Below are 23,272 nucleotides of genomic sequence, written 5' to 3' on the forward strand. Positions count from 1 at the left end.
TCTAAGACCTGAGTGACCCTATGTGCTCTTGTGGAACACCCTTCCTACATCACATCAAACATATTAAAATATATTCACCTCTCACATTAAATATAATGTATAGATAATGACAAAGAATTGAGCAATAACCAATTGATCAAATGTTTTGATTTGTAGATACTCAGTTCCATATTTATTAATTTTTTTCATATTTGAAAATAAATAAAATTTTTCAGGGTTCACGTATTGTTATAGGCCCTTGAAAAGCATATGGACCTTAGGCACAGGGCCAACAGTGAATAGGATGACTGGCTGACACTTGGCAATCCCCAGCACACTGTAGGGCACTGTCAGGGTGCATAACGCCTTTTGATTAGACTGATTCATGCTGACTGCAAACACTTGCAAATTACATTAAAATTGATAAAATATAGAAAGAATGAAAAGGACAGATTGAACTGATCTATCTGAAATTAATTATTACATCTGCTCAACACAATCTCTTTGGAATTAAATACAGTTGATCCTTGAACAATGCCGGAGTTAGGGGCGCTGACCCTCCACATAATCGAAAATTCAAGTGTAACGCTATAGTTGGCCCTCTGTATCCACAGTTCGGCATCCAAGGATTCAACTAACAACGGATGTGTAGTAGTGTAGTATTTACTGTTGAAAAAAATTTGCATATAAGTAGACCCATGCAATTCAAACCCATGTTGTTCAAGGGTCAACTGTAGTTTTTAGCCCTAAATTAATTAGACTTACATGTGCCAGAAGGTGGCTAAATCTAACTCTAGCTTTATCTGAATCAACTTATTTTATTTTCTTCTAAAATATCAAAGCAGAACAAGCTCTGTGAGTGGGCATATTTGGCAGGGAAAGTCTCCTGCTGAAAAGAAAACGGGCTCCATAACTTTCTATTGCCCGAGATCATTATTAGAGATTTATTTCTTTGGCTGAAGGCTTTGTACTTGATTGAAGTTCTAGTACTCCTGGGAAAAGTAAAGCACCAAACTTTACAAGTTATTTACACCTTTGTGGCTCTGAGTTGATCAGATTCATTTCTAAGAAGAAATTTTAGTACAGGAAACAGGCTACTAAGGCCCAGGGGAAACAGTGGATGGTGCAGAGGAAGGGGTTCCACTGAGGGTAAGAAGACTGAAGAAAGGGCAGAGGGGCACAGAAGAACTGACAGGCATATTTCGTAGACTCTGCCTCCAGGTCAACTGTGCTAAACAACGTATAAAGGATGAAAGATGAACTGGAAGAGAAAGAGAAATATAGATTGGGGGTGACGGAGTGATGGAACAATATGAAGAAGAAAAAGGTAACAGAAGAAAATAGAGAGGATAAAATCCAGAGACTGGAACAATCTATAAAAATAAGGTAGGAGGGGATAAATAGAAAGAAAAAGAGCAAATAATAAACAAAAGTACAAGAAGAGAGGAGAAATGGAATCATAAAAATCTGAGGTAAGAAGGAGGAGACATGTGACTACTTGGAAAATTTGGAAATTCTCTAACAATGTCCTTGCTCTATTCTTCCTAAGATGTATTCTCATCTTTTTAGACACTGGGGTCCCTCCCTTGTCAGAACTCTCCACTTGTTCTCTCCGATGCTTTTTCTTGGAGAGGCATTTGCCAAGCACCTACTACGTGCTGGCACTGAGCTAAGCACTATTACTTTATTATCTCTTTCATCTTCATATCTCTCCTGTAAGAAGTTGTTATTTCTACCATATCGCAGTGAGGAATTTATGTTTAAAGAGTTTAAGCACTTTCCCCAGGTCACACAGCCAGGCATTTTATGAAATGCCTTAATCCATAATTGTCTGTAAAGTTAAATATGATTCTTTTTCTTACACCAGCGTATTCCCTATGCACTTTTTTCCCCCGAAGGACTGTTTCCCACTAACTATGTATGTTTCTAAAATATTATTACCAATCCAGTCCAAGAATTCTGGGATCCATTTCAAATAAAATATTCCACCTAGGTAATTCTTGTGTATTCTTCAGCTGAAGAAGCGCAAACTTCTCCATAACCCCCATGACTATCTCCACCTTACAAAAGAAAACAAAGTTATGTCTAACAATTAACTTCCCTAAAATTGTATTGCCTCCTTGGGTTATTCTGAGTCTAAAAAGAAGATCACTTACCCTAATTCCAGTGTTACCTATGCCACCTGCTTCCACTCTCGGTCAAATTTAATGTGGGTGGCTCTTTCCAGAAAAAGAAGCAACATTAACAATACATCAGTGTCATTGCTACCAAAAGAAGAATCCTCAAAGTCCTTATTCTCAACATTATGTTTTTCTTCCCATTATCATCATAGAATTTCACATGATGTTTCTTGTCCAAAATCTTAGGGGTAAAAGAGGGAAATGAGATCACCCTTTGAGTTTATTTTCCTTGCTGAATATTGGAAGGACGCATTGCTGAGTTTGTAACCAACTCGGTGGGTCTCATTCCTGGTATTTCTGTAATGCTACAAAATACCCCCACTGATTTCCTAATGAAATGAACTTGTAATGAAAGCCATATGGAGAAAAGTGTCATGTTTACTGCCTGCGACAGTGTGGCAGGGCTGGTCTCACACATACATAGGCAGTGTGCCATGATCCTAAATAGCTCCACAACCACCAGCAATCACTTCCTCGGGCCAAGGGATTGCCGTGGTGGCAATCATTAAGGCTGTTCAAAATGTTCTGATTCTCCTCCTTCCAGGCACATAACAGAATTGTACTTCCTCCACCCTCTCCCTGAAGTCAGGCGTGGCCATGTAACTTGTTTTGGCCAGTGAAATATGAACAGAATGATATATGTCCTTTTTATACCTTTAAGAGCCACTCTATGAGTCGCCATAGCCTTCTTCCTGCCTTGGAAATCCTGGAAGAACACTGAGCTGGAGCCTCCTTCAGCCCTGAGTGTACCTACAGGGACCAGAGATCCACGCCGACCCATGTGGGAAATGGAGTATGAGCAAGAACCAACTTTTTTGTTAACACAGACTAAGAATTGTTTGTTTTTTTAATGACTGCAGCATAACCTGATTGACTCAGAAATTAGTGTCAAGAAAAGGATGCTCCCCAAAAAGAAAACAAATATTATCACTTCAACATGTAATCAGTATAAAAATTAATAAGATACTTTACATTTATGTACTAAGTCTTTAAAAGCTACAGCACAACTCAGTTTCGATTATTAATATTTCAAGTTCTCAGTAGCCCGCCCCATGTAGCTAGTGCCTACCATATTGGACAGCTCAGTAAAGGATGCAAGACAAGATCAACCAGTCAATAGCTCTCAGCCCTGGCGGCCCATTAGAATGGCGTGAGTGAGGAGATTTAAAAAGTACAGATGCTCAGGCAGGGCTGGGATTAATGTGAGGCAAGTGAGGCACTTACCCAAAGCACCTCAGTAATAAAGATAAATAATATTGTAATTCAATATGTTAAAAATCAAAATTAATGCAAGAAATCCATGATGAACAAAATATCAATATTTTAAATAAACATATACTGATGTTTTTCCTTTGCCTTAGGCTCCAATATGGCTTAGCCTGGCACTGTACCCAGGACCCACTCCAGACCAATTAAATCAGTATTTCTGGAGGTAGGGCCCAGGCATTAAATTTTTAAAGCACTCAGATGATTCTAATGTGCAGCCAGCATTGACCACAGTTCTAGCCCAATGTCTGTCCTAATGCCCAGATTTCCTGATAAAATGGGGAGTCAACGGGCAGTTGTAATTCTGGCATGTGGTATCTTTTACCAAATCTCCAAAATGTAGTTTCCTTTTCTGTACTTCCAGTGATGAGGAGTTCACAGCTTCACCATTTCCACTATTGGACAACTCCAGTGTTAACTTTTATTTATTTGGAGAAGAACTGTTAAAAGATAGTTTTCAAAAAAGGATAAAATCATGCCTCTCATACAGATATAAAACTAAACACATGATAAAGATTTATTTAAGAGAGAAGAATTAAGCAGATGTTATAACCAGGACAAAAAAGAATCCAAAAAACCAGACAACTTTATAGATCATCACTACTGAAATGAATATGCAAATGGAGGCAAAACTGGTTTTTCCACAAGGAGAGCAGGAGAGGAAAATCAGTTGAACCTCTACCAGACTGGACAGAATTTGCTTGTCTCTCAGTCACCTACAACTTACAGAGTTGTAAAATATCTCCCATAGAATCAAGGTGTGATATAGACAGAACGTAGTTTTCCTTTGAAGTACAAATTATTTTCCACACAACAAACTGCTTCCCTATATTTTTTTACCCATTGCTCTTAGAACAGTGGTTTTCAAATTTTGATGTGTGTGAGAATCACCCAGGAAGTGAGCTAAAAGGCAGATTCCCAAAGAAAACAAAAGCAAAAACAAATGAATGGGACTTAATTAAACTTAAAAGCTTTTACACAGCAAAGGAAACCATTGACAAAACAAAAAGACCACCTACTGAGTGGGAGAAAATATTTGCAAATGATATGACCAATAACGGGTTAACATCCAAAATATATAAACAGCTCATACAATTCATCATTTAAAAAAAAGAAACCTGATTAAAAATTGGGCAGAAGACCCAAAGAGACATTTTTCCAAAGAAGACATATAGACGGCCAACAAGCTCATGACAAGATGTTCAACATCATTAGTCATCAGAGAAATGCAAATCAAAACAACAATGAGATATTACCTCACAACTATCAGAATGGCTATCATCAAAAAGAGCACAAATAACAAATGTTGGTGAGGATATGGAGAAAAGAGAACCCTCGTACACTGTTGGTAGGAATATAAATTGGTGCAGCCACTGTGGAAAACAGTATGGAGGTTTCTCAAAAAACTAAAAATAGAACTACCATATGATCCAGCAATCCCACTCCTGGGTATATATCCAAAGAAAACAAAAACACTAATTCAAAAAGATACATGCACCCCAATGTTCACAGCAGCATTATTTATAATTGCCAAGATATGGAAGCAACCTAAGTGTTCATCAACAGGTGAATGGATACAGAAGATGCGGTATGTATGTATAACGGAATATAACTCAGCCATAAAAAAGAATGAAATTTTGCCATTTGCAACAACATGGATGCACGCAGAGGTATTATGCTTAGTGAAATAAGTCAGACAGAGAAAGACAAATACTGTTTGTTATTACTTACATGTGGAATCTAAAAAATACAACAAACTAGTTAATACAAGAAGAAAGAAACAGACTCACAGATACAGAGAACAAACTAGTGGTTACCAGTGGGAAGAGGGAAGGCAGGAGTGACAAGACAGGAGTAGGGGATTAAGAAGTACAAACTACTATATATAAAATAAATAAGCTACAAGGATGTATTGTACAGTATAGGGAATATAGCCAATATTTTATAATAACTATAAATGGAGTATAACCTTTAAAAATTGTGAATCACTATGTTGTACACCTGAAACATATAATATTGTACATCAAGTATATATCAATAAAAAAGATGCAGTGTATATATGCAGAATGGAATATTACTCAGCCATGAGAAAGAAGGAAATCCTGCCATTTGTGACAACATAGATGGAACTTGACTGCATTATGCTAAGTGAGATAAGCCAGACAAGGACAAAAATTGTACAATATCACTTATATGTGGAATCTAAAAAAGTCAAACTCATAGAAACAGAGAGTAGAACGGTGGTTACCAGGGCCCGGGGTGGGTGGGGGATTGGGAAGATGTTGGTCAAAGGGTACAAACTTGCAGTTAGAAGATGAATAGTTTCTGGGGATCTAATGAACAGCATAGTGACTATAATCAACAATATTACATTATATACTTCGAAATTAATATGAGACTAGATCTTAAATGTTCTCACCACAAAAATAAAATGATAAGTATGTGATGAGATAGAGGTCTTAGCTAAAGCTACAGTGGTAATCATATCGCAATAAATAAATATATAAAATAACATGTACACCTTAAACTTACACAATGTTATAAATAAATTATAATCCCAATTTTACAAAAAACACTGTCCTAGAACATACCTATTCCATATTCTGGAGACATCCTTTCCAAATGTGCTTCTCACAGTATTTGCAATTAGCTCTAGATTTCAGTTCAAATCAGCCTTATTGGTCTTAGTGTAGTATGTTTTCTTTACTTTGTTTCCAACATAATATGCTATTTCTTTTCTTCTCATTCAAATTTTATAGGACAGACAAGGAACTATCTTTATATTATATGAACACCTGAAGAGAGACAAGTTGGGAATGTTGTGAGTATGAAGTGTGTCTATGAGATGTAATAAGCTAAGAAAATAGACTATAACAATTAACAAGAATGATGCTTCTCATGCATTTTAATCAGCATGCTGATTTATTGGTTGTCTATCTTGTTTTATTTAGATCTTTAAGTATTTCATAAATTGACTTTAGATGTGTCAGCAGGAGTTCATAAGTATAATTGATTAATTATCCAAAATTGATGGGTAAGGGGCTAGTTTTAACAACATATTACACTCAAACACATACACCTACAAGGCACAGCAAATATGACTGATGAGGAACCAGCTCAGATGTCCCGATTGCAGAAGGGCAGTTTTCATTCTGGCATGCTTAGAAAAATGCTCTGGTGACTTGGCAAGATGCTCCCCAAAAAGGCAGGGTCTGTCGTCCCTCTTCAGATCCAGTTCCGGCCCTGATGCAGTCTCCTCAAGATACATTTATGCTGAGAAGAGTCCTATTGTACCACTCAGGAGGCTTCTCTGTGCTTCCCTGTTTCCTGCAGATTTCTCTCCAGGTTATTCTGGAGAACAAGCAAAGTTGTCTCCTCATCTAGGACTCAGAACTTTAGAGCCACAACCTTGAATTGTGTCTTATTCATATCTTGGAATATGGTTATTTGGTACCTTTAAGTCATCCTGACTTATTGGGAAACTGTTTCTGTCTTATATTTTTCTTCCTTTTAATATCTACAGAATATTGAAGAAGAAAAGATGAGCAACTATAAACTTTTCTTTGTGTTGCTTGATTTTCTCTGGAGGATCAAGGAGAGGCTTTTCATGAGTTGGCTGGGCTTTGTTTGGCTTTATTGCAGTCAGGTCACATCAGGTGAGGGCTCCAAGAGGGGATGACCCTACAGACCAGAATTTTGTGGTTTGGCTTTACTGGGATAACTTCATACTGACTCCATTTGTACTGGCATATTTCTGGAAATAGTGGCATTTGAGTAGAAATTTCAAGGGAAAAATGAAGGAAATTCTAGAAATGAATTATTAATAGGGAACGGGACTTAGAGTCCATCTAGTTTCTTGATTCCCAGCCTGGGAACCATGGACCTGAGGAGGCTGAGGAGGGGTGGCACAAGGGGCTTGAATCCATGTGTGGACCCAGCATCACACACACACACACAATTTTTTTAAAGTATGGGTCTCAATCTTTAGTATATGTAAGAATCACTTTGGGGGACTTGATGAAACTATACTTGGTGAAACTGCACAGTCAAAGATTCTGATTTTCTTGATCTGGACGGGGCCCAGGAATTTGTTTGGAGAAGCACCCAGGGTCTAATACATACTGACCCTGTGGCAATAAAATACAAACCACTGTTAAAAATTAATGACTCTAAAGTTGCCTTTGGCTATTGGTTTTTCTATTAAAAGAGGAGATACTGATGTTCAGTAGCTATAAGGGGTGGGGGTAGGTGGTCCCTGGATTTTGGGAATCTAACTCAAAAAGTTTGGAAGTACTTATCTAGTCCAATTCCTTCATTTCAGAGAAAAAGAAATGAAGACCCAGAGAGTTTAAGTAACTTCCCCAAAGTCACATAGTCAGTGGCAGGACATAGAGCTCTGGTCTTCTGTCTTGGAGCCTGGGAAGCTATCTACTCCCACCCTGACCCAAGGGAAAGCCCAATCAGGCTGGAAGGAAGCCATTCCACAAGTGTCTAAGCTTTAGACTCTAAGGTGACTTATTTTACAGTTAACAACTGGGAAAAGAAGTAATCCCAAAGTTCTTTGCAGCTGCCTTAAGAGGCAGCTTGCTCTTTAGGTTCACCCCCTCAGGATAGAATGATTTTAAAAAACTAATCCATTCATTTAACCTGTTTTTAACTTTGATTTTTTTAAAAAGTTTGAAAAATAGCTAGAAAAATACCCTGGAGTTTTGTTTCCAAGTTAAAACTTAACAATGACCTAGTTGTTTGGGAATGTGCACTGACCATAGCTTAATTCCACAGGATGGTTTGCAGGTTGTCTCTGAAATCTTCTTTAAATGTATGTTCAGCTTTATAAAGACAGCTGTTCATGAATGGAGCACATTCTCCTCTGCACATAAATGGGGTGCATTCATAAGTAGCAGGAATCACTTGTATACATGAAATAGAAAACAAAGTCTAGATGAAAGTCCCCAGAATACTGAGGTGCAAACGTCTCTGTAGGCAAGTAAACTGTTAGGCATGAATTTTACTCAGCAACAATTCTCTTAAACTAACAGTTTTTCAAATGAGCTAATACTAATGTCCTAGCTCAGTGGTAGCCTTTTGCTAGGAATGACTGAACCTATTCCTACATTCTGCTAAGCTGATTAATAAGAAATATGTATTACACAAATCCTGTTTTTTGACAAGTTAAAATGGAGCCTCATCTTTCATATCTCCCTGAAGATTGCCACCTTGTGAGACTGAAAATACTCATTAAATTCCATCACCAGACAGGCACAAATGAGAGGGCGATTGTTTTTAAGCATGTGAGGGGAATCGTTGGTAAACTCATTTGTTTGGATATCATTAACAGAACAATCGGTGAGGATCTCCAGGGGGTCCTCATGACCTTTGCTCGCAATCTCTTCATCATCCATCAAGAAATATCAGCACCTAATATGCAAGGCGAGACCAATTTTAAGGTGAGGTGTTAATTAACTAACGATCCTGGTCAATTTCTCTACAAGGGCTGAAAATACCTCATGCTGCATTGAAAACAAGTGCTAAACCATTTTTTTTTCATTGTGAGCGGTACACATTTTACAACATGCAGGGTCAATATTGTAAGGTTCCCACTGAACCCATTAGTTAAATTTAATAGTTTGAAACTTTTTCTTTGAAATATAGTAGACTTGTTTTAACTTACTGCAATTTCCAAACGTAAGCTTACAAGACAGCAGGGCTTATTGATGTTGAAGGTGAAGTGTCACAATGGAGCCAAAACAGAGACTGTCACAACCAAAAACCCTGAATATAATCTACCTATATTTCAGATAATACAATGTCTGGCTAAGGATTCCTGGGAAGCCCAGATTTCTAGGGCCAGAGAAGTTCTGAGATGCCAGGAAGGACCATGTGTGTAGAGAGAAGAGGAAAACCTCACCATATACATAAGCCATCTGCTCCACCCCATTTCGCCAAAGTGGGACAGGTGTTTTTCATCGCTAACCTTTTGAAGCTTCCAAACGTCCCTTAAAGATGTTGGTTCAGGAAATCCAGTCATGTGTAATTGACCAGAAGTCTCGAAACTCTAGAAAACAGGAGCAAGATCTACACCGAAAGTTTTAAAAATACCAGCTGAACAGAGATGAACACTTGGTATTGCTCACCAGAGTCTGCATCTGGTTCCCAGTTTGAGCCTTCACCGTGTCTGAAGGGGTCAAGTAAGTCAAGGGACTCATCAGAAACCACATGTGGGGACTTCCCTGGCGGTCCCGTGGTTATGACCCCCCGCTTCCACTGCAGGCGGCGAGGGTTTGATCCCCTGATCGGGGTTTGATCCCTGGTTGGGGATCTATCCCGAGTGGCCAAAAAAAAAAAAAAAAGAAGGAAAGAAGCAGGGAAGGAAGGAAGGAAGGAAGGAAGGAAGGAAGGAAGGAAGGAAGGAAGAAAGAAAAGAAAGAAAGAAAGAAAAAAAGAAAGAAAGAAAGAGAAAACCACATGTGATTTTTCTCTTAAATGGAAAGCCCAACAAAAGCTTGATAAAAATAAAAATTTTGAATACTGTTTTTCCTTGAGCTAGGGCCTGGTCCCTCTAGTAACAGTAATAATGATAATAATGCTTTGCTCTTCAATGTGAGTTTATGTGTTGCATCAACTTTCACTGGTCCTAAAGGATCTATGCTCATCATTTATATTCTAAGTTCCTGCCAGCTAGCATCATTTCATCTGTTACTGTGATGTGCAAAATTCTGAGCCTATATGCACGTGATCGGTTATCTGTCCAAATACAGCTAATAGTCAGAATCAGATGGTGCTGTGGACTGAATTGTGTCCTCCCAAAAGTTCACGTGTTGAACCCTTCATCCCCAATGTGATGATATATGAAGATGGGGACACTGGGAAGTTATCACGTCTAAATGAGGTCATAATGGTGGAATCCTCATGATGGGATTAATGCCCTCAAAAGAGACCAGAGAGCTTGCGCTCGTTCTGTCTCTGTCTCTGTCTCTCTCTCTGTTTCTCTCTCTCTCTGTCCCCCTCTCTCTGTCTCTCTCTCCCGACCATATGAGGATACAGCAAAAAGACGGCTGTCCACAAGCCAGGAAGACAGCTCTCACCAGGAACTGAATCAGCTAGCCTTGACCTCGAACGTCCCAGCCTCCAGAAATGTGAGATATAATTTTTTGTTGTTTAAGCCACTCTGTCTACGATATTTTGTTATAGCAGCCTGGGCAGACTAAAGCAGATAGTTTATCCCCCAAACCATGCATACTTAGTAGACTCTGAGCTTGGACTTGAGGTTGGCAGAGCCAACTACTGTTGACAAAATAAAGGCTATTTCTCTGCCCTTTGTCTGACTTTAAAAATCATCAAAAGTCAGATGTTCTTAAGTAGCTTTTAAATATCTCATGGTTTCTAGCCTTCTCATGTCATATAAATAAAATTGCTATCTTGACATTTTTTACTCTTGTTAGAACGTCTAAAGGTAAAAACTTTAAATCTCAACAAAATGGGAATAATTTTTTTAAAAACGTGAAAAGTAGACTAGATTCATTTTGGGTAGTATTTTCTGTCTACTCTCCTAATGACAGTCGAATAAGAATTTTCAGTTTGTAAACAAGGATTTACCAGCAAAGTAAAGGCCAAATAAAAATGGAAGGTGATGCAGAAAAAGCATTTAACAAAATCTAACACCCTTTCTTGATAAAAACACTCAAACAAACTAGGAATAAAGGTAACTTCCTCAACCTGATAAGGGCATCTAGGAAAAACCCACAGCTAACATCATAGTTAATGGTGCAAGACTGAAAACTTTCCCCCTAAGATCAGGAGCAAGACAAGGATGTTTGCTCTCACCACTTCTATTCATCATTGTACTGGAGGTTCTAGCTAGGGCAGTTAGGCAAGAAAAAGAAATAAAAGGCGCTCAGACTGGAAAGAAATAAAATTATCTCTATTCACAGATGACATAATCTTATATATAGAAATCCTAAAGAACCCAGAAACAATCTATTAGAGCTAATAAACAAATTCAGCAAGGTTGTAAGAACCAACATCAATATACAAAAATCAACTGTATCTCTATACATTAGCAATGAACAACCCAAAAATAATTTTAAATCAATTTTTTTAAAAATCAAAAAAATAAAATACTTAGAAATAAGTTTAGCAGAAGAAGTACAAGACCTGTCCACTGAAAACTACAAAACAGCATTAAAAAAAGGAGATCTAAATAAGTGGAAAGACATTCTATGGTTTATGGAATAGAAGACTTAGCATTGCTAAAATGATAGTTCTCTCTAAATTGATCCACAGATTCATTGCAACTCCTATCAAAATCCCAGCTGGCTTTATTGCAGAAATTGACAAAATAATCCTAGAATTCATGTGGAAATGCGAGACATCCAGAATAGTCAAAATAATTTTGAAAAAGAAGAACAAAGTTAGAGGGCCTCTCAATTTTAAAAACTTACTACAAAGCTACAGTAATCAAGACTGTATGGGGACTTCCCTGGTGGTGCAGTGGTTAAGAATCCGCCTGCCAGTGCAGGGGACATGGGTTCAATCCCTCGTCCGGGAAGATCCCACATGCCGCGGAGCAATTAAGCCTGTGCGCCACAACTACTGAGCCTGTGATCTAGAGCCTGCGAGCCACAACTATTGAGCCCGTGTGCTACAACTGCTGAAGCCCACATGCCTAGAGCCCGTGCTCTGCAACAAGAGAAGCCCCCACTCACCGCAACTACAGAAAAGCCTGTGCGCAGCAACGAAGACCCAATGTAGCCAAAAAAATAAAAATTAATTTAAAAAAAAAGACTGTGTGGTACTGTCATAAGAATAGATATATAGATTATATAGATCAATGGAATAGAATTGAGAGTCCAGAAACAAAACTTCACTTTTACAGGCAATTGGTTTTCAACAAGTGCCAAGCCCATTCAATGAGAAAAGAATAGACTTTTTGACAAATGGTGCTGGGACAAATGGATATCCACATACAAATGAATGAAGTTGTACCTCTCTACTCCACAGCACATACAAAAATTAAGTAAAACTGGATCAAAGACTTAAATGTAAGAGTTAAAACTATTAAACTCTTAGAAGAAAACAGGTATAAATCTTCATAACCTTGTGGTTAGCAATGGTTTCTTAGATATGATACGTTAAGTGCAATCAACCAATGTAAAAATAGTAAGTTGGATTCCATCAAAATTGAATACTTCTGTGTGTACCAAAGGACACTCAAGAAAGTGAAAAGACAACTTACAGAATGGGAGAAAACATTTGTAAATCATAAATCTGATAAGTCTCTAGTGTCCACGGTATATAAAGTACACTTACAATTCAACAATAGAAAGACAAATAACCCAATTAAAAAGTGAACAAAGGACTTGAACAGACAGTTTTCAAAGAAGATATGCAAATACACAATAATCACATGAAGAAATGCTCAACATCGTTAGTTATTAGGGAAATGCAAATCAAAACAGCAAGATACCATTTCACACTTAAGATGGCTAGAATCAAAAAGACAGACAATAACAAGCTTGACAAGGATATGGTGAAACTGGAGCCCTCATATATTGCTGACAGGAATGTAAAATGGTGTCACGGCCATGTATAATTTCATATTTCCTCAAAAAGTTAAACAATAGGAATATCCCTGGTGGTCCAATGGTAAAGAATCCATCTTCCAATACAGGGTACGTGGGTTCGATCCCTGGTCAGGGAACTAAGATCCCACATGCCCGTGGGGCAACTAAGCCCGCGTGCCACAACTACTGAGCTCTAGTGCTTCAATGAGAAAGGCCACGTGCCGCAAACTACAGAGCCCACACGCCACAACTAGAGAGAGAAAACCCGCACACCTCAACTAGAGAGAAGCCCGCACACCGCAACTAGAGAGAAACCCGAGCAGACCACGCACCTTAACGAAAAGATCCCTCATGCCTCAACAGAGATCCTGTGTGCCACAACTAAGACCCGATGCAGCCAAAAAAAATAAGGAAAATAAATAAATAAAATAAAAATTTTTTAAGTTAAACATAAAATTACCACATAGGGAATTCCCTGGTGGTCCAGTGGTTAGGACTCCATGCTTTCACTGCCGAGGGCCCTGGTTCAATCCCTGGTTGGGGAACTAAGATCCCACAAGCCACCATGCAGCGTCACCAAAAAAAAAAAAAAAAAGACTCAGCAATTCCACACCTAGTTATATACCCAAGAGTATTGAAAATATATGTTCATATAAAAACTTGTATATTAATGTTCATAGAAGCATTACTCATAACAGCCAAAAAGTAGAAACAGCTCAAATTCCCATCAACTAATAAATGGGGGAATTCCATTATATTAAATGAATAATATTTCATACATTGGAATACATAGGTGTAAATCTTCATGACCTTGTGGTTAGCAATGGTTTCTTAGATATAATACCTCAAGTGCAAGCAACCAAAGTAAAAATAGATAATAGATACAATGAAATATTATTCAGCCATAAAAAGGAAATTAAGTTCTGATCCATGCTACAACATGGATGAACCTTGAAAACATTATGCTAAAACACAAAGGCCACAGATTGTATGATTCCATTTACATGAAATGTCCAGAGTAGGCAAAACCATAGAAACAGAAAATAGATCAGAGGTTGCCAGGAGCTAGGAGAGGTGGAAAATGGGAAGTGGCAGCTAATGGGTATAGAGTTTCTACTTGGGGTGATGAAAATGTTCTGGAACAACATAGTAGTGATGGCTGCTTATGAATATACTAAAAACCACTGAATTATATACTTTAAAAGGGTAACTTTTATGGTATGTGAATTCTACCTCAATAAAAAATAACTAACTAGAATAAAATGGAAAGGTGCCAGTTTTTCTCCCAAAAACCAATGGAAATAAATGCTCCCATCAGCCAACTAGCCCTCATTCTAGAGTGACTAGACCAATGCATCTCAAATTATCTGCAGTGAAGGACCTGTTTGTTTTGTTTTTTCTGACTTATCATGCATCAATACTTTTGTAAAATACAATAAAAAATGAATTACTAGAAAAATGAAATGAAAAAATTGAAGACATAAAATAGAAGTCCATTTTTTCATTATTAGATTTAGTAGACATAAAAATTTCTATAAAGCTTTCCAAGTTCTTACCCTCAATTTTTTTTTACCCTTTCATTAAGACTGATAATCAACAATCTGTAGATGGGTATTGGCTAGTGGAACACACTTTAAGCAGAACTGGTCTAAACCACACTGAACTCCAAAAAGGAGCTAATGTTTGAGGGGCTGGGTGCAAGACTTGAAAGAGGTCTTTAAGTAACAAGTATTATTTTTACTGTTCATTTACAGACCGCCATTGATGACATTGAAGCCATTCTAGGAGTAACAGAGGAAAACAAATTGAGATTTGAAGAAAACCTAGAGTCCAAAGATGATAAAAAACCTCTCTGAACCTGATAAATGAATGGTCCTGGAATACATTACTGATTTTGGATTCCAATCTAGAGCCAAAAAAGGGGCAACATTCATTTTGCTATTAGGAATAAAAGGAAGGGAAAGTTAGTTTGCTTTGTTTGCTAGGAGGTGTATCAGAACAGATTGTAACGTAATGCTCTTTTTAAAAAATTGTTTATTAAGTGATCTTATTTTACTTATTAAACCAAAACCTGTTTGTGTTATCATTTCAGAGCATTAAACAATCTCTTCCTCTTCCCAAACTCAGGAAGAAATTATCAGGAAAGTTACAAGTCTTACTAATATCACTTCTGCATCTACCTCTTTATAAACTTCAGGATTATAAATGTTTTATAAAGTTTTCTCCTCCTGTTTCTGATAGTAATTTGTCTTCTGCATTTAAAAAATTGAATAAAGGTTTAATCATCACTATTTGGCAAAACGCAAATGTCTTTTTTTCCCAAGAAAATTACATTTATATGGATTTTTAAAGTGACCCTTTATCATTCATTGTATTTTTATTGTATCAAGCCACTATTGTCTGTTGTTGCCATTTTTCAAAACGTAAGGGAAGCCAACATCTAGTTAAATAAAGCAACAGAATGTATCTAGGTGGCAGTATCTGCTCTTAGTTTAAGATACAGTGTAACTCAGCCCTTTAGCTTGAATAAACTCAGCCCTCTAGCTTGAATAAACATTCTCTAGTTCTCCATTTAATAAAGCAGTAGGATTTTTACAAGCATAATTCAACAGTACCTTTCAAAGGGCAAATTGCTAAAATTATGCAATGTTGACACTAACTCTCAGCATTTGTAATTGTTCAAAGTATTTCTACATCATCCAGCTTTACTGAAGGGGGAAATATGCAAGTCACAACACCAAAATCACAGAGATGTTTTAAAGAATGACCTTTATATCTTTAAAAATATTTGAGTGTGTTGGGGAAAAGAGGGGTATTTATAACCTATGGAATTCCAATAATGTGTTAACTATGCCTCGGCCATAGGCTGAGTTTCTGCAATAAAATTAACATTAGTGTGTGTATGTGTCAGCTTTTGTTTTGCTATAGTTGGAAATACATTAATTAGCCAGGTTTCCTGCCTGTGCTAGGTAAAACGATGACCTCTTTTTCTTGCCAGATCGCTCTAATCCATATGAGGGGCCCATTGTCCAGACACTTGACGGATAGGAAGTACTACATGCCCATTAGAGTCTCGCCTCAATTGAAGCCAGAGCAACATAAGGTCCAAGAGACTCATTAGTTCACTGGCACAATGGTGTCCTGAGAGTAAATGAAACCCTCTGTCTCCTTATGGCTCTCATCTGCTCTGGACTTTAAAAGAAAACTGTCTCTGTTTTGTTCAGCACAGCAGTGGATCTTTCACATGGTGAGATCCCCGTCTTAATAGTACAAAACTGTTAAATCTATCAAGGAAGTTTTTATATGTGAATTTTGATTAGCACTCTTGAGCCCCAAGCTGCTGGCAATAGTAAAATGAGTTCACTCTCTGGTACTTTTTTTTTTTAACCCACATGATTGCCTTCTCAAACAATGCACTTTCCTTCTTTGCCTCTATCATTAACATACACCACAGAGTGCCTGTTTCCAAATTCAGGCCTTATATTCAGATTCAGGTCTCACTGGAAAGTGATTGGGAGTCAGGTTCTCTACCTAAAAATCTACGGCTTCAAAATCAAAGGAGAAAAATTGGTATAATAGAACAATCACTTCAAGTAATTAAGTGAAAGAAGCCAGAGGACCAGATTAAATTAGTGAAATGTTTTAATTACAGAACATTTGAAAAGAAGCATAGTCCATTATCTTTTAGCACATATGAATAGCAAAGATACTGTGCTATTGGTAAACTAAGGTAAGTTTGAAAAACAAATCATGTATATGTATCCTAAACATAAATTAATCAATATAAATGACTGAGCTTTTACTATTCTAAATGGGAAACTGAAACCTTTGTTGATAAGAGGATTTTTGAAAATGATGTGCCCTTTTTCGGGAAGTTTTGGGGAGAAGCATACGTTTAACAGTAGAGCTATCTTTGTATGAGAAATGACCCATTGTTTAATATTGAATGTGTGTGATGGTTTGAGAAGCAAACTCCACTAACCATTTAGGAGCACATTATTGGATAATGATAATGATCTTCCTTTACATATTACCTATTTTATATTGATTTTAAAGAAAGCAAATAAATGATATTCAGTGGCAAACTGTGCTTTCTACTTAACTACCTTCCACTATCTACTAACATTTACCTTTTATTGAACACTTATTACTGGCTAGGTGTGTACTGTACTAGAAGCTTTATATACATTTTTTTAATTGCATCTTTCCAACAACACCATGTGGGAAAATACTACTACTGTCCTCACTTTACATACGAGAAAACTGAGATTTAGTGAGGGTATCTCACCCCATGTCTCAAGCTAAATGAAATTTGGGATTTAAACTAGTTTAACACAAATTCTAGCATATTGTATAAAGTAGACAGTTCAGTATCTACTTGGGATTTAAACTAGTTTAACACAAACTCTAGCATATTGTATAAAGTAGACAGTTCAGTGTCACTTGTCCCAGATCAGGCAAGGGACCTCCTCTTTTATAACAAATTCTAGTGTGTTGCTTAAAGTACAGAAGGACGGTTTAACTTGTACATGCTTCCTGCTAATAACATAAACTTGGGCAGCTGACTGCATTGTGAGGCATCACAACTGCATGATCAAAGAAATCAGAAGAGAAAGTGGCATCAGTGGAATTCTCCTATGGTGACGGATCTGTAAGACTTTGGTGGAGGACTGATGATGGGAACGTGCAGAAGAGTTTGAAAGCTGGGAAATCATGCCCCATAGTTTCACTCGAAAGATGGGTATTAGGTCAAGAAACTGGGTAAGGTTAAGAAAGGACTTCCAACAGGATGTAGAGTAACCTGGGAGGAGTTTGGGGAGCGTTACTTCAGCTATATCATCCTAAGAATTGCAAGCATCCTATTTTTCAAGTATAAAAATAGGTATTTTATCCTAAGTAATATATTAGTAATCATCTGATAGCTTTAACAATTAATCATTTGTATGCATCTGGCACCTTTCTTCTAAAGAGCTCAAAGCACTTTACATTTGTTATCTCATTAATTCCCAACACTGTCCCTGTGGGGAAGGTGATAAAGTATTTTAACATTTAAATGTTTATCTTTCAGAATTTCTCAAGCACACATTAATTATATTTCCAAAAGTATAAATGTTCATTAGTTTTATTTTACTGTTCCTCTGGCTTTAATGTGCATAGCAAATTTGTTCAACTCTTTAAATGTGCTAATCACAGTAAATCTTATTTGGAAAACTAGAAATTATGTTGCCAGGATAATGTGAGGGTAGAGGTTACAGGGAGGGAGGAAGCATCTGACTTTGCCTTTCTCCTTGGAAGAAGTTTGGTCTAATCCATTGCAAGTGCGGATGTAATGACTGTGCTGTGGCTCTTCTGTATCTTTTCTGTATTCCATTCTTTCCAAAGGTGTGCCTCAGGAGGGTAAGGACTGTATCTAAAAGCCTGAGGCAGACAGCTGCTATTTCCATCTTTGTTTTATTAATGATTTCATCAATGTGGAACAGAAAACTGATGCATTCTATTAGGAGTTACATTCCAAAGAGTCACAGAATAGTAAGGGCTAGAAACTTGTCTCCCCAGCCCTCCCTCTCTCTGAGATGGCCATACCTTCCTCAATTTTCTAACTAGAAAAATGGCAGATAGTTAATACCTGCTCCTTAGGGAAGCAGTAGAGATTAATTGGCAATGTTGGGAAAGTCTTTCAAAGATGAAGCACTCTGCATAAATGTTTAAGTAGTATTATGACATTGCAACTTCAAATGGAAGTTCTAACTTTGAAATGTGATTATACACTTTCTAAGAAAGTCCTTTCATAACCACATGTATAGGTTTATTTTTCACTCTAACAAACAGTCTAACTCATGGTTGTGAAACTTTATTGCACTTGATGGAGGGGCCTGGCTCTATTAGTTTTAAACTGCTGGTTTCTGGGGTATTTATGTAAGTGAGGGAAAGATACCAAAACAGTAAATAATAAGCATGTCCCTGCTGTTTAAAAATCTGTTGGTAGGGCTTCCCTGGTGGTGCAGTGGTTAAGAATCTGCCTGCCAATACAGGGGACACGGGTTCGAGCCCTGGTCTGGAGGATCCCACATGCCGTGGAGCAACTAAGCCTATGAGCCACAACTACTGAGCCTGCGCGTCTAGAGCCTGTGCTCCACAATGAGAGAGGCCACGACGATGAGAAGCCCCGCGCACCGCGATGAAGAGTGGCCCCCGCTTGCTGCAACTGGAGAAAGCCTGCGCACAGAAACGAAGACCCAACACAGCCAAAAATAAATAAATAAATTTATTAAAAAAAAAAAAAATCTGTTGGTAAAAACAACTTTTGTTTTGTTATAAGAAGACCCTAAACGTAGCACAGAAAAATACAGCTTTGGCATCTATGTGTAAGTGTTTTTTGGTTTGGGGGGGGCGGGGTTTATGACGGTGGTTTCCCCCCAAGCATTTCTTTTCCATTCTGTAAACATTTTGGTTCACTTCCACCTTTGTCACCATATATATTATATATATGTGTGAGTGTATGTATGTATGGAGAGAAAGAGAAGTGAGTAAAATGCAACATTTTAAGATTTTTTTATTTAACAAAATGTTAAAAAGTATACCAGATGGCTAATTATAGCTCCCAGAAACAAAAGGCCACACCTAAGTTTATTGCAGTTGCCTCATAAGGAATGTTATGATGAAATCATGGTTCCATAAACTTGACAACAAAACAGCAAAATAAACTTCAAATTTAAATTCAAATTTTGGTTCATTTACAGACTCATGCCACTTTGCTTCCCAGAAAAGGACACAAAATACTTACTTTGCAATCACTGAAAAACTCAAAATTATCTAACAACATTCTCTTTATCTAGGTTTCCTTCACAATGCCTTTCTACTCATTATCTTGGGTGTTGTTTTTTTTTTTTTTTCCTCAAGTTGAATATCTGTAGCCACCTTCCTAAGCAAAAAATTATATATCATTTGCAACAATAGTGAAAAATCAGAAAGGTCTAAATGTTCAACAATAGAGTATTGCTTAAAAATTATGAATAGCTATATAAAGGACCTCTGTACAACCATTAAAAAAATCATTCCTACACTTAATATATGATCCAGCCACTCCACTCCTACTTATATACCCAAGAGAAAAGAAAGCATATACAAAGACTTGTACACGAATGTTCACAGCAGCTTTATTTGTAACAGCCCAAAACTGGAAAAACTCCAAACATCCATCAACAGGTGGATGGATAAACAAATTGTGGGATATCCTACAATGGAATACTACTTAGCAATGAGAAGGAGTGAACTGTTGATAAACTCAAAGTCATGGATGAATCAATATAAGTATGCTGAATGAAAATATTTAGATTAAAAAAGTACATATCCATTTACATAGCATTCTAGAAAATACAAACTACAGTGACAAAAAGCAGATCAACAGTGCTTAGGGGTGGGAAGTGGGATAGCAAGGAAGGGAAGAGCAGGAGGATTACAAAGGGGCAGAAGGAAATTCTGGGGCTTCACTATATTGACTGTGAAAATGGTCTCTTGGATGTCAAAACTTATCAAGTTGTACACCTTAAGTAAGGGCAGTGTTTGGATGTCAATTATACCGCAAAAAACTGTTTTTAAAAAATCATGTATTAGGAGAATATGTTACATTAGAAGTAAATGAAATGATATTTAATTATTATGAATTAAAGAAGCATGTTTTAAAACAGCATGAAAACTATGACTCCAAATTATGACTTTTTAAAAAGGTGTACATATATGTACACACACACACACAAGCACACACACAAGACTGTAAGGATAACCCCCCAAATGTTAACAGTGCTTACTTCTTAATGGTGGGATTTTTTTCTTTCTGTATTTTCTGTCTTGTAGTGAACCTGCTTTTAATTACTGGAGCAAGTGAAACAAAAACCTAATTTTGGGGAGGTTGGGAAAGCAAAATATGAATTCCTTCATTGTAAATTCTGCTATCCAAAGTGATAATGAACTTAGGGACATGACCTGGGAATATCATAACCACCTCCCTGCTCCAAGTTCCCAAAGCTGTCACCGGACAGTAATGGCCTGTTCCCTAGCACCATGGTAGGGTATTCTAAGCTTAATACCCTTAGTATTCTAGAATTCAGACCATGACTTTAGTGTGATACCTACTCATGTAAACAGAGATGCATAAAAGGGTGAATGCTTCTGCCATCTGCAATGGTTTGGAGGGACAGATAGTGATTAGGTGGCATTTGTAGTTATTCTAAATGGAGGGACAGATAGTGATTAGGCGGCATTTGTAGTTATTCTAAATGCGTATGGAATATATATATAACATCTGCTTTAGATTTAAATGTCTTAATGAGTTTCAGTTCCAGTTCTTTCTTTAATGGACAATAATTTCTCCTCTCTAGTTCTCGGTTTTCTGGCATGTAAAATAAGAAAGTGGAACTGATATTTAAGCTTAATCCTAGCTCTAATGTTCTATGATTCTATGCCACCATCATCAAAGTATTAAAAGGGCAACATTTGATGTATCACACAAGAAGGTGATTTTTTCTTCTAGCTTTCTCTTCCATCTACTGGAAATAATGGATGAAAATATTTTGCAACTTAGTTCAGCCTCTTAAGTTTCCCCATCTACCATCGAAAAGGGATGTGATTTTGGGACTTCCCTGGTGGTCCAGTGGTAAGGAATCCGCTTTCCAATGCAGGGGACTTGGGTTCGATCCCTGGTCGGGGAACTAAGATCCCACATGCCTCGGGGCAACTAAGCCTGCAAGCCACAACTACTGAGCTCTCACGCCTCAATGAGAGAGCCCACGTGCCACAAACTACAGAGCCCACGCACTCTGGAGCCTGCGCGCCACAACTAGAGAGAAGCCCGAGCACCGCAACAAAGAGACTGTGGGCCGCAAGGAAAGATCCCACATGCCTCAAAGAAGATTCCGCATGCCACAACTAAGAAAAAAATAATAAAAAAGAAAATAAATAATAATAAATTTTTAAAAAGAAGTTTAAAAAAGGGATGTGATTTGAAATGGTTACAAAGTATTTTATAATTTAACATAGTTCTTTGCAATGCCAATGGTTTTCTCTTGGAGGAAATTTTTTTGACAAAATAGTAGCAAGCCAAACATGCTCTTTAGACTGGAATCATGTCTTTCATTTTGGGGGGTTTTCACTTTCTTGCGCTGAACTCTTAGGTATTGCAAATCACCTAAAGTAATGGAAACATTTTATTTTGAAAACATTTTTATCTAAACTGATATAGTGAGTACCTCCTGTACTAGAAGATCGTGGTGCAAATAGATGGGACTGAAATGTGAATAAAAGCTTTAAATGTCCCTGTATAAACCAGAGCATGTCTTCTTTTCATATCTGCTTTGCAGTGCAGGATGAATAGCTAGAGTTCTATCTCTGAACTTTAATTTGTACCTGGACTCAAAAAGAGATGGAAGATGTATTTTGTAACATTCCAGTTTGCTATGTAGCAGATGTCCTCCCTCAGGCTGCATAAATGGGCAGCTTTAATCCTATATTTTTAAACACCTCCCAAAATGCACTGTTTCCTAGGCCACATCTAAAAGTGGGCAGGCACTGCCTTTCTCCGAAGTATTCTGACATCCCTGCAGCAAGGCCTGAACAGGGAGCTGAAAGTAGGATGATTCTATATCCCTCCATAAAGCCCACACTAATTGTTATAGCTAAAACACTTCTTTGAATTTCATTGCCAGGGCAGAAATCCCTTTGCTTCCTTCATTCTCACTACCAACTCAAAGATTCTTGGCACTAAAACCATGAAAACAGAAAATTATAGATGATGTAAGCTTTTAAAAGTACTTATGAGCATTTTTCTTAAGATGACTTTGTCTTTCAGTATATCTGGATTTTAATTTTTCTAATTACAAAAACACATACTCATGATAAAAGAAAAACCAAATAGGATCACATAGCTTCTTCAAAAAAACGAATAAGTGAAACAAAACAAAACAAAACAAAAACCTTTTGAAAAACAGAAAAGCACAGGGAAGAAACTAAAAAATCAAAAATTATTTCACCACCTGGAGATTAACTACTGTTAAGGATTTGGGGTGTATCTGCTATTACTCCTGCCTAGGGCCTCTACATTTCTAACTTCTGCCTGGCACACTCTTCTCCCAGAAATTTCTGGGGCTCACTCACTGCATTCAGTCTCTGCTCAACTGTCAGTAGACCAGAGGGGCCCTTCCTGACCACCCTTCCTAATTAGCACTCCCTTATTCTCTAACACCTTACCCTCCTTTATTTTTCTCCAAAGCACTTAACAATATGTGGTAT

The 23,272-nt window shown here is 37.4% G+C and overlaps 1 protein-coding gene across 7 annotated transcripts in view; it reads left to right on the forward strand.

Moving 5' to 3' along the window:
• The window catches only part of IQCH (IQ motif containing H), a 207,255-nt gene extending 192,411 nt beyond the window's left edge, over window positions 1-14,844 (forward strand). For 5 of the 7 annotated variants that reach the window (XM_068536684.1, XM_068536694.1, XM_068536703.1 and 2 more), the window contains 3 exons: window positions 6,185-6,246; window positions 8,764-8,872; window positions 14,743-14,844. In XM_068536684.1, the coding sequence (XP_068392785.1) occupies window positions 6,185-6,246; window positions 8,764-8,872; window positions 14,743-14,844 (273 nt within the window). Of the gene's footprint in view, window positions 1-6,184; window positions 6,247-8,763; window positions 8,873-14,742 lie in introns of those variants that run through there. The other 2 variants (XM_068536723.1, XM_068536732.1) reach the window with 1 other exon arrangement.
• The last annotated feature ends 8,428 nt before the right edge of the window (window positions 14,845-23,272 follow it).

The sequence above is a fragment of the Eschrichtius robustus genome, chromosome 1, assembly GCF_028021215.1.
Source record: "Eschrichtius robustus isolate mEscRob2 chromosome 1, mEscRob2.pri, whole genome shotgun sequence".
Classification (NCBI taxonomy): domain Eukaryota; kingdom Metazoa; phylum Chordata; class Mammalia; order Artiodactyla; family Eschrichtiidae; genus Eschrichtius; species Eschrichtius robustus.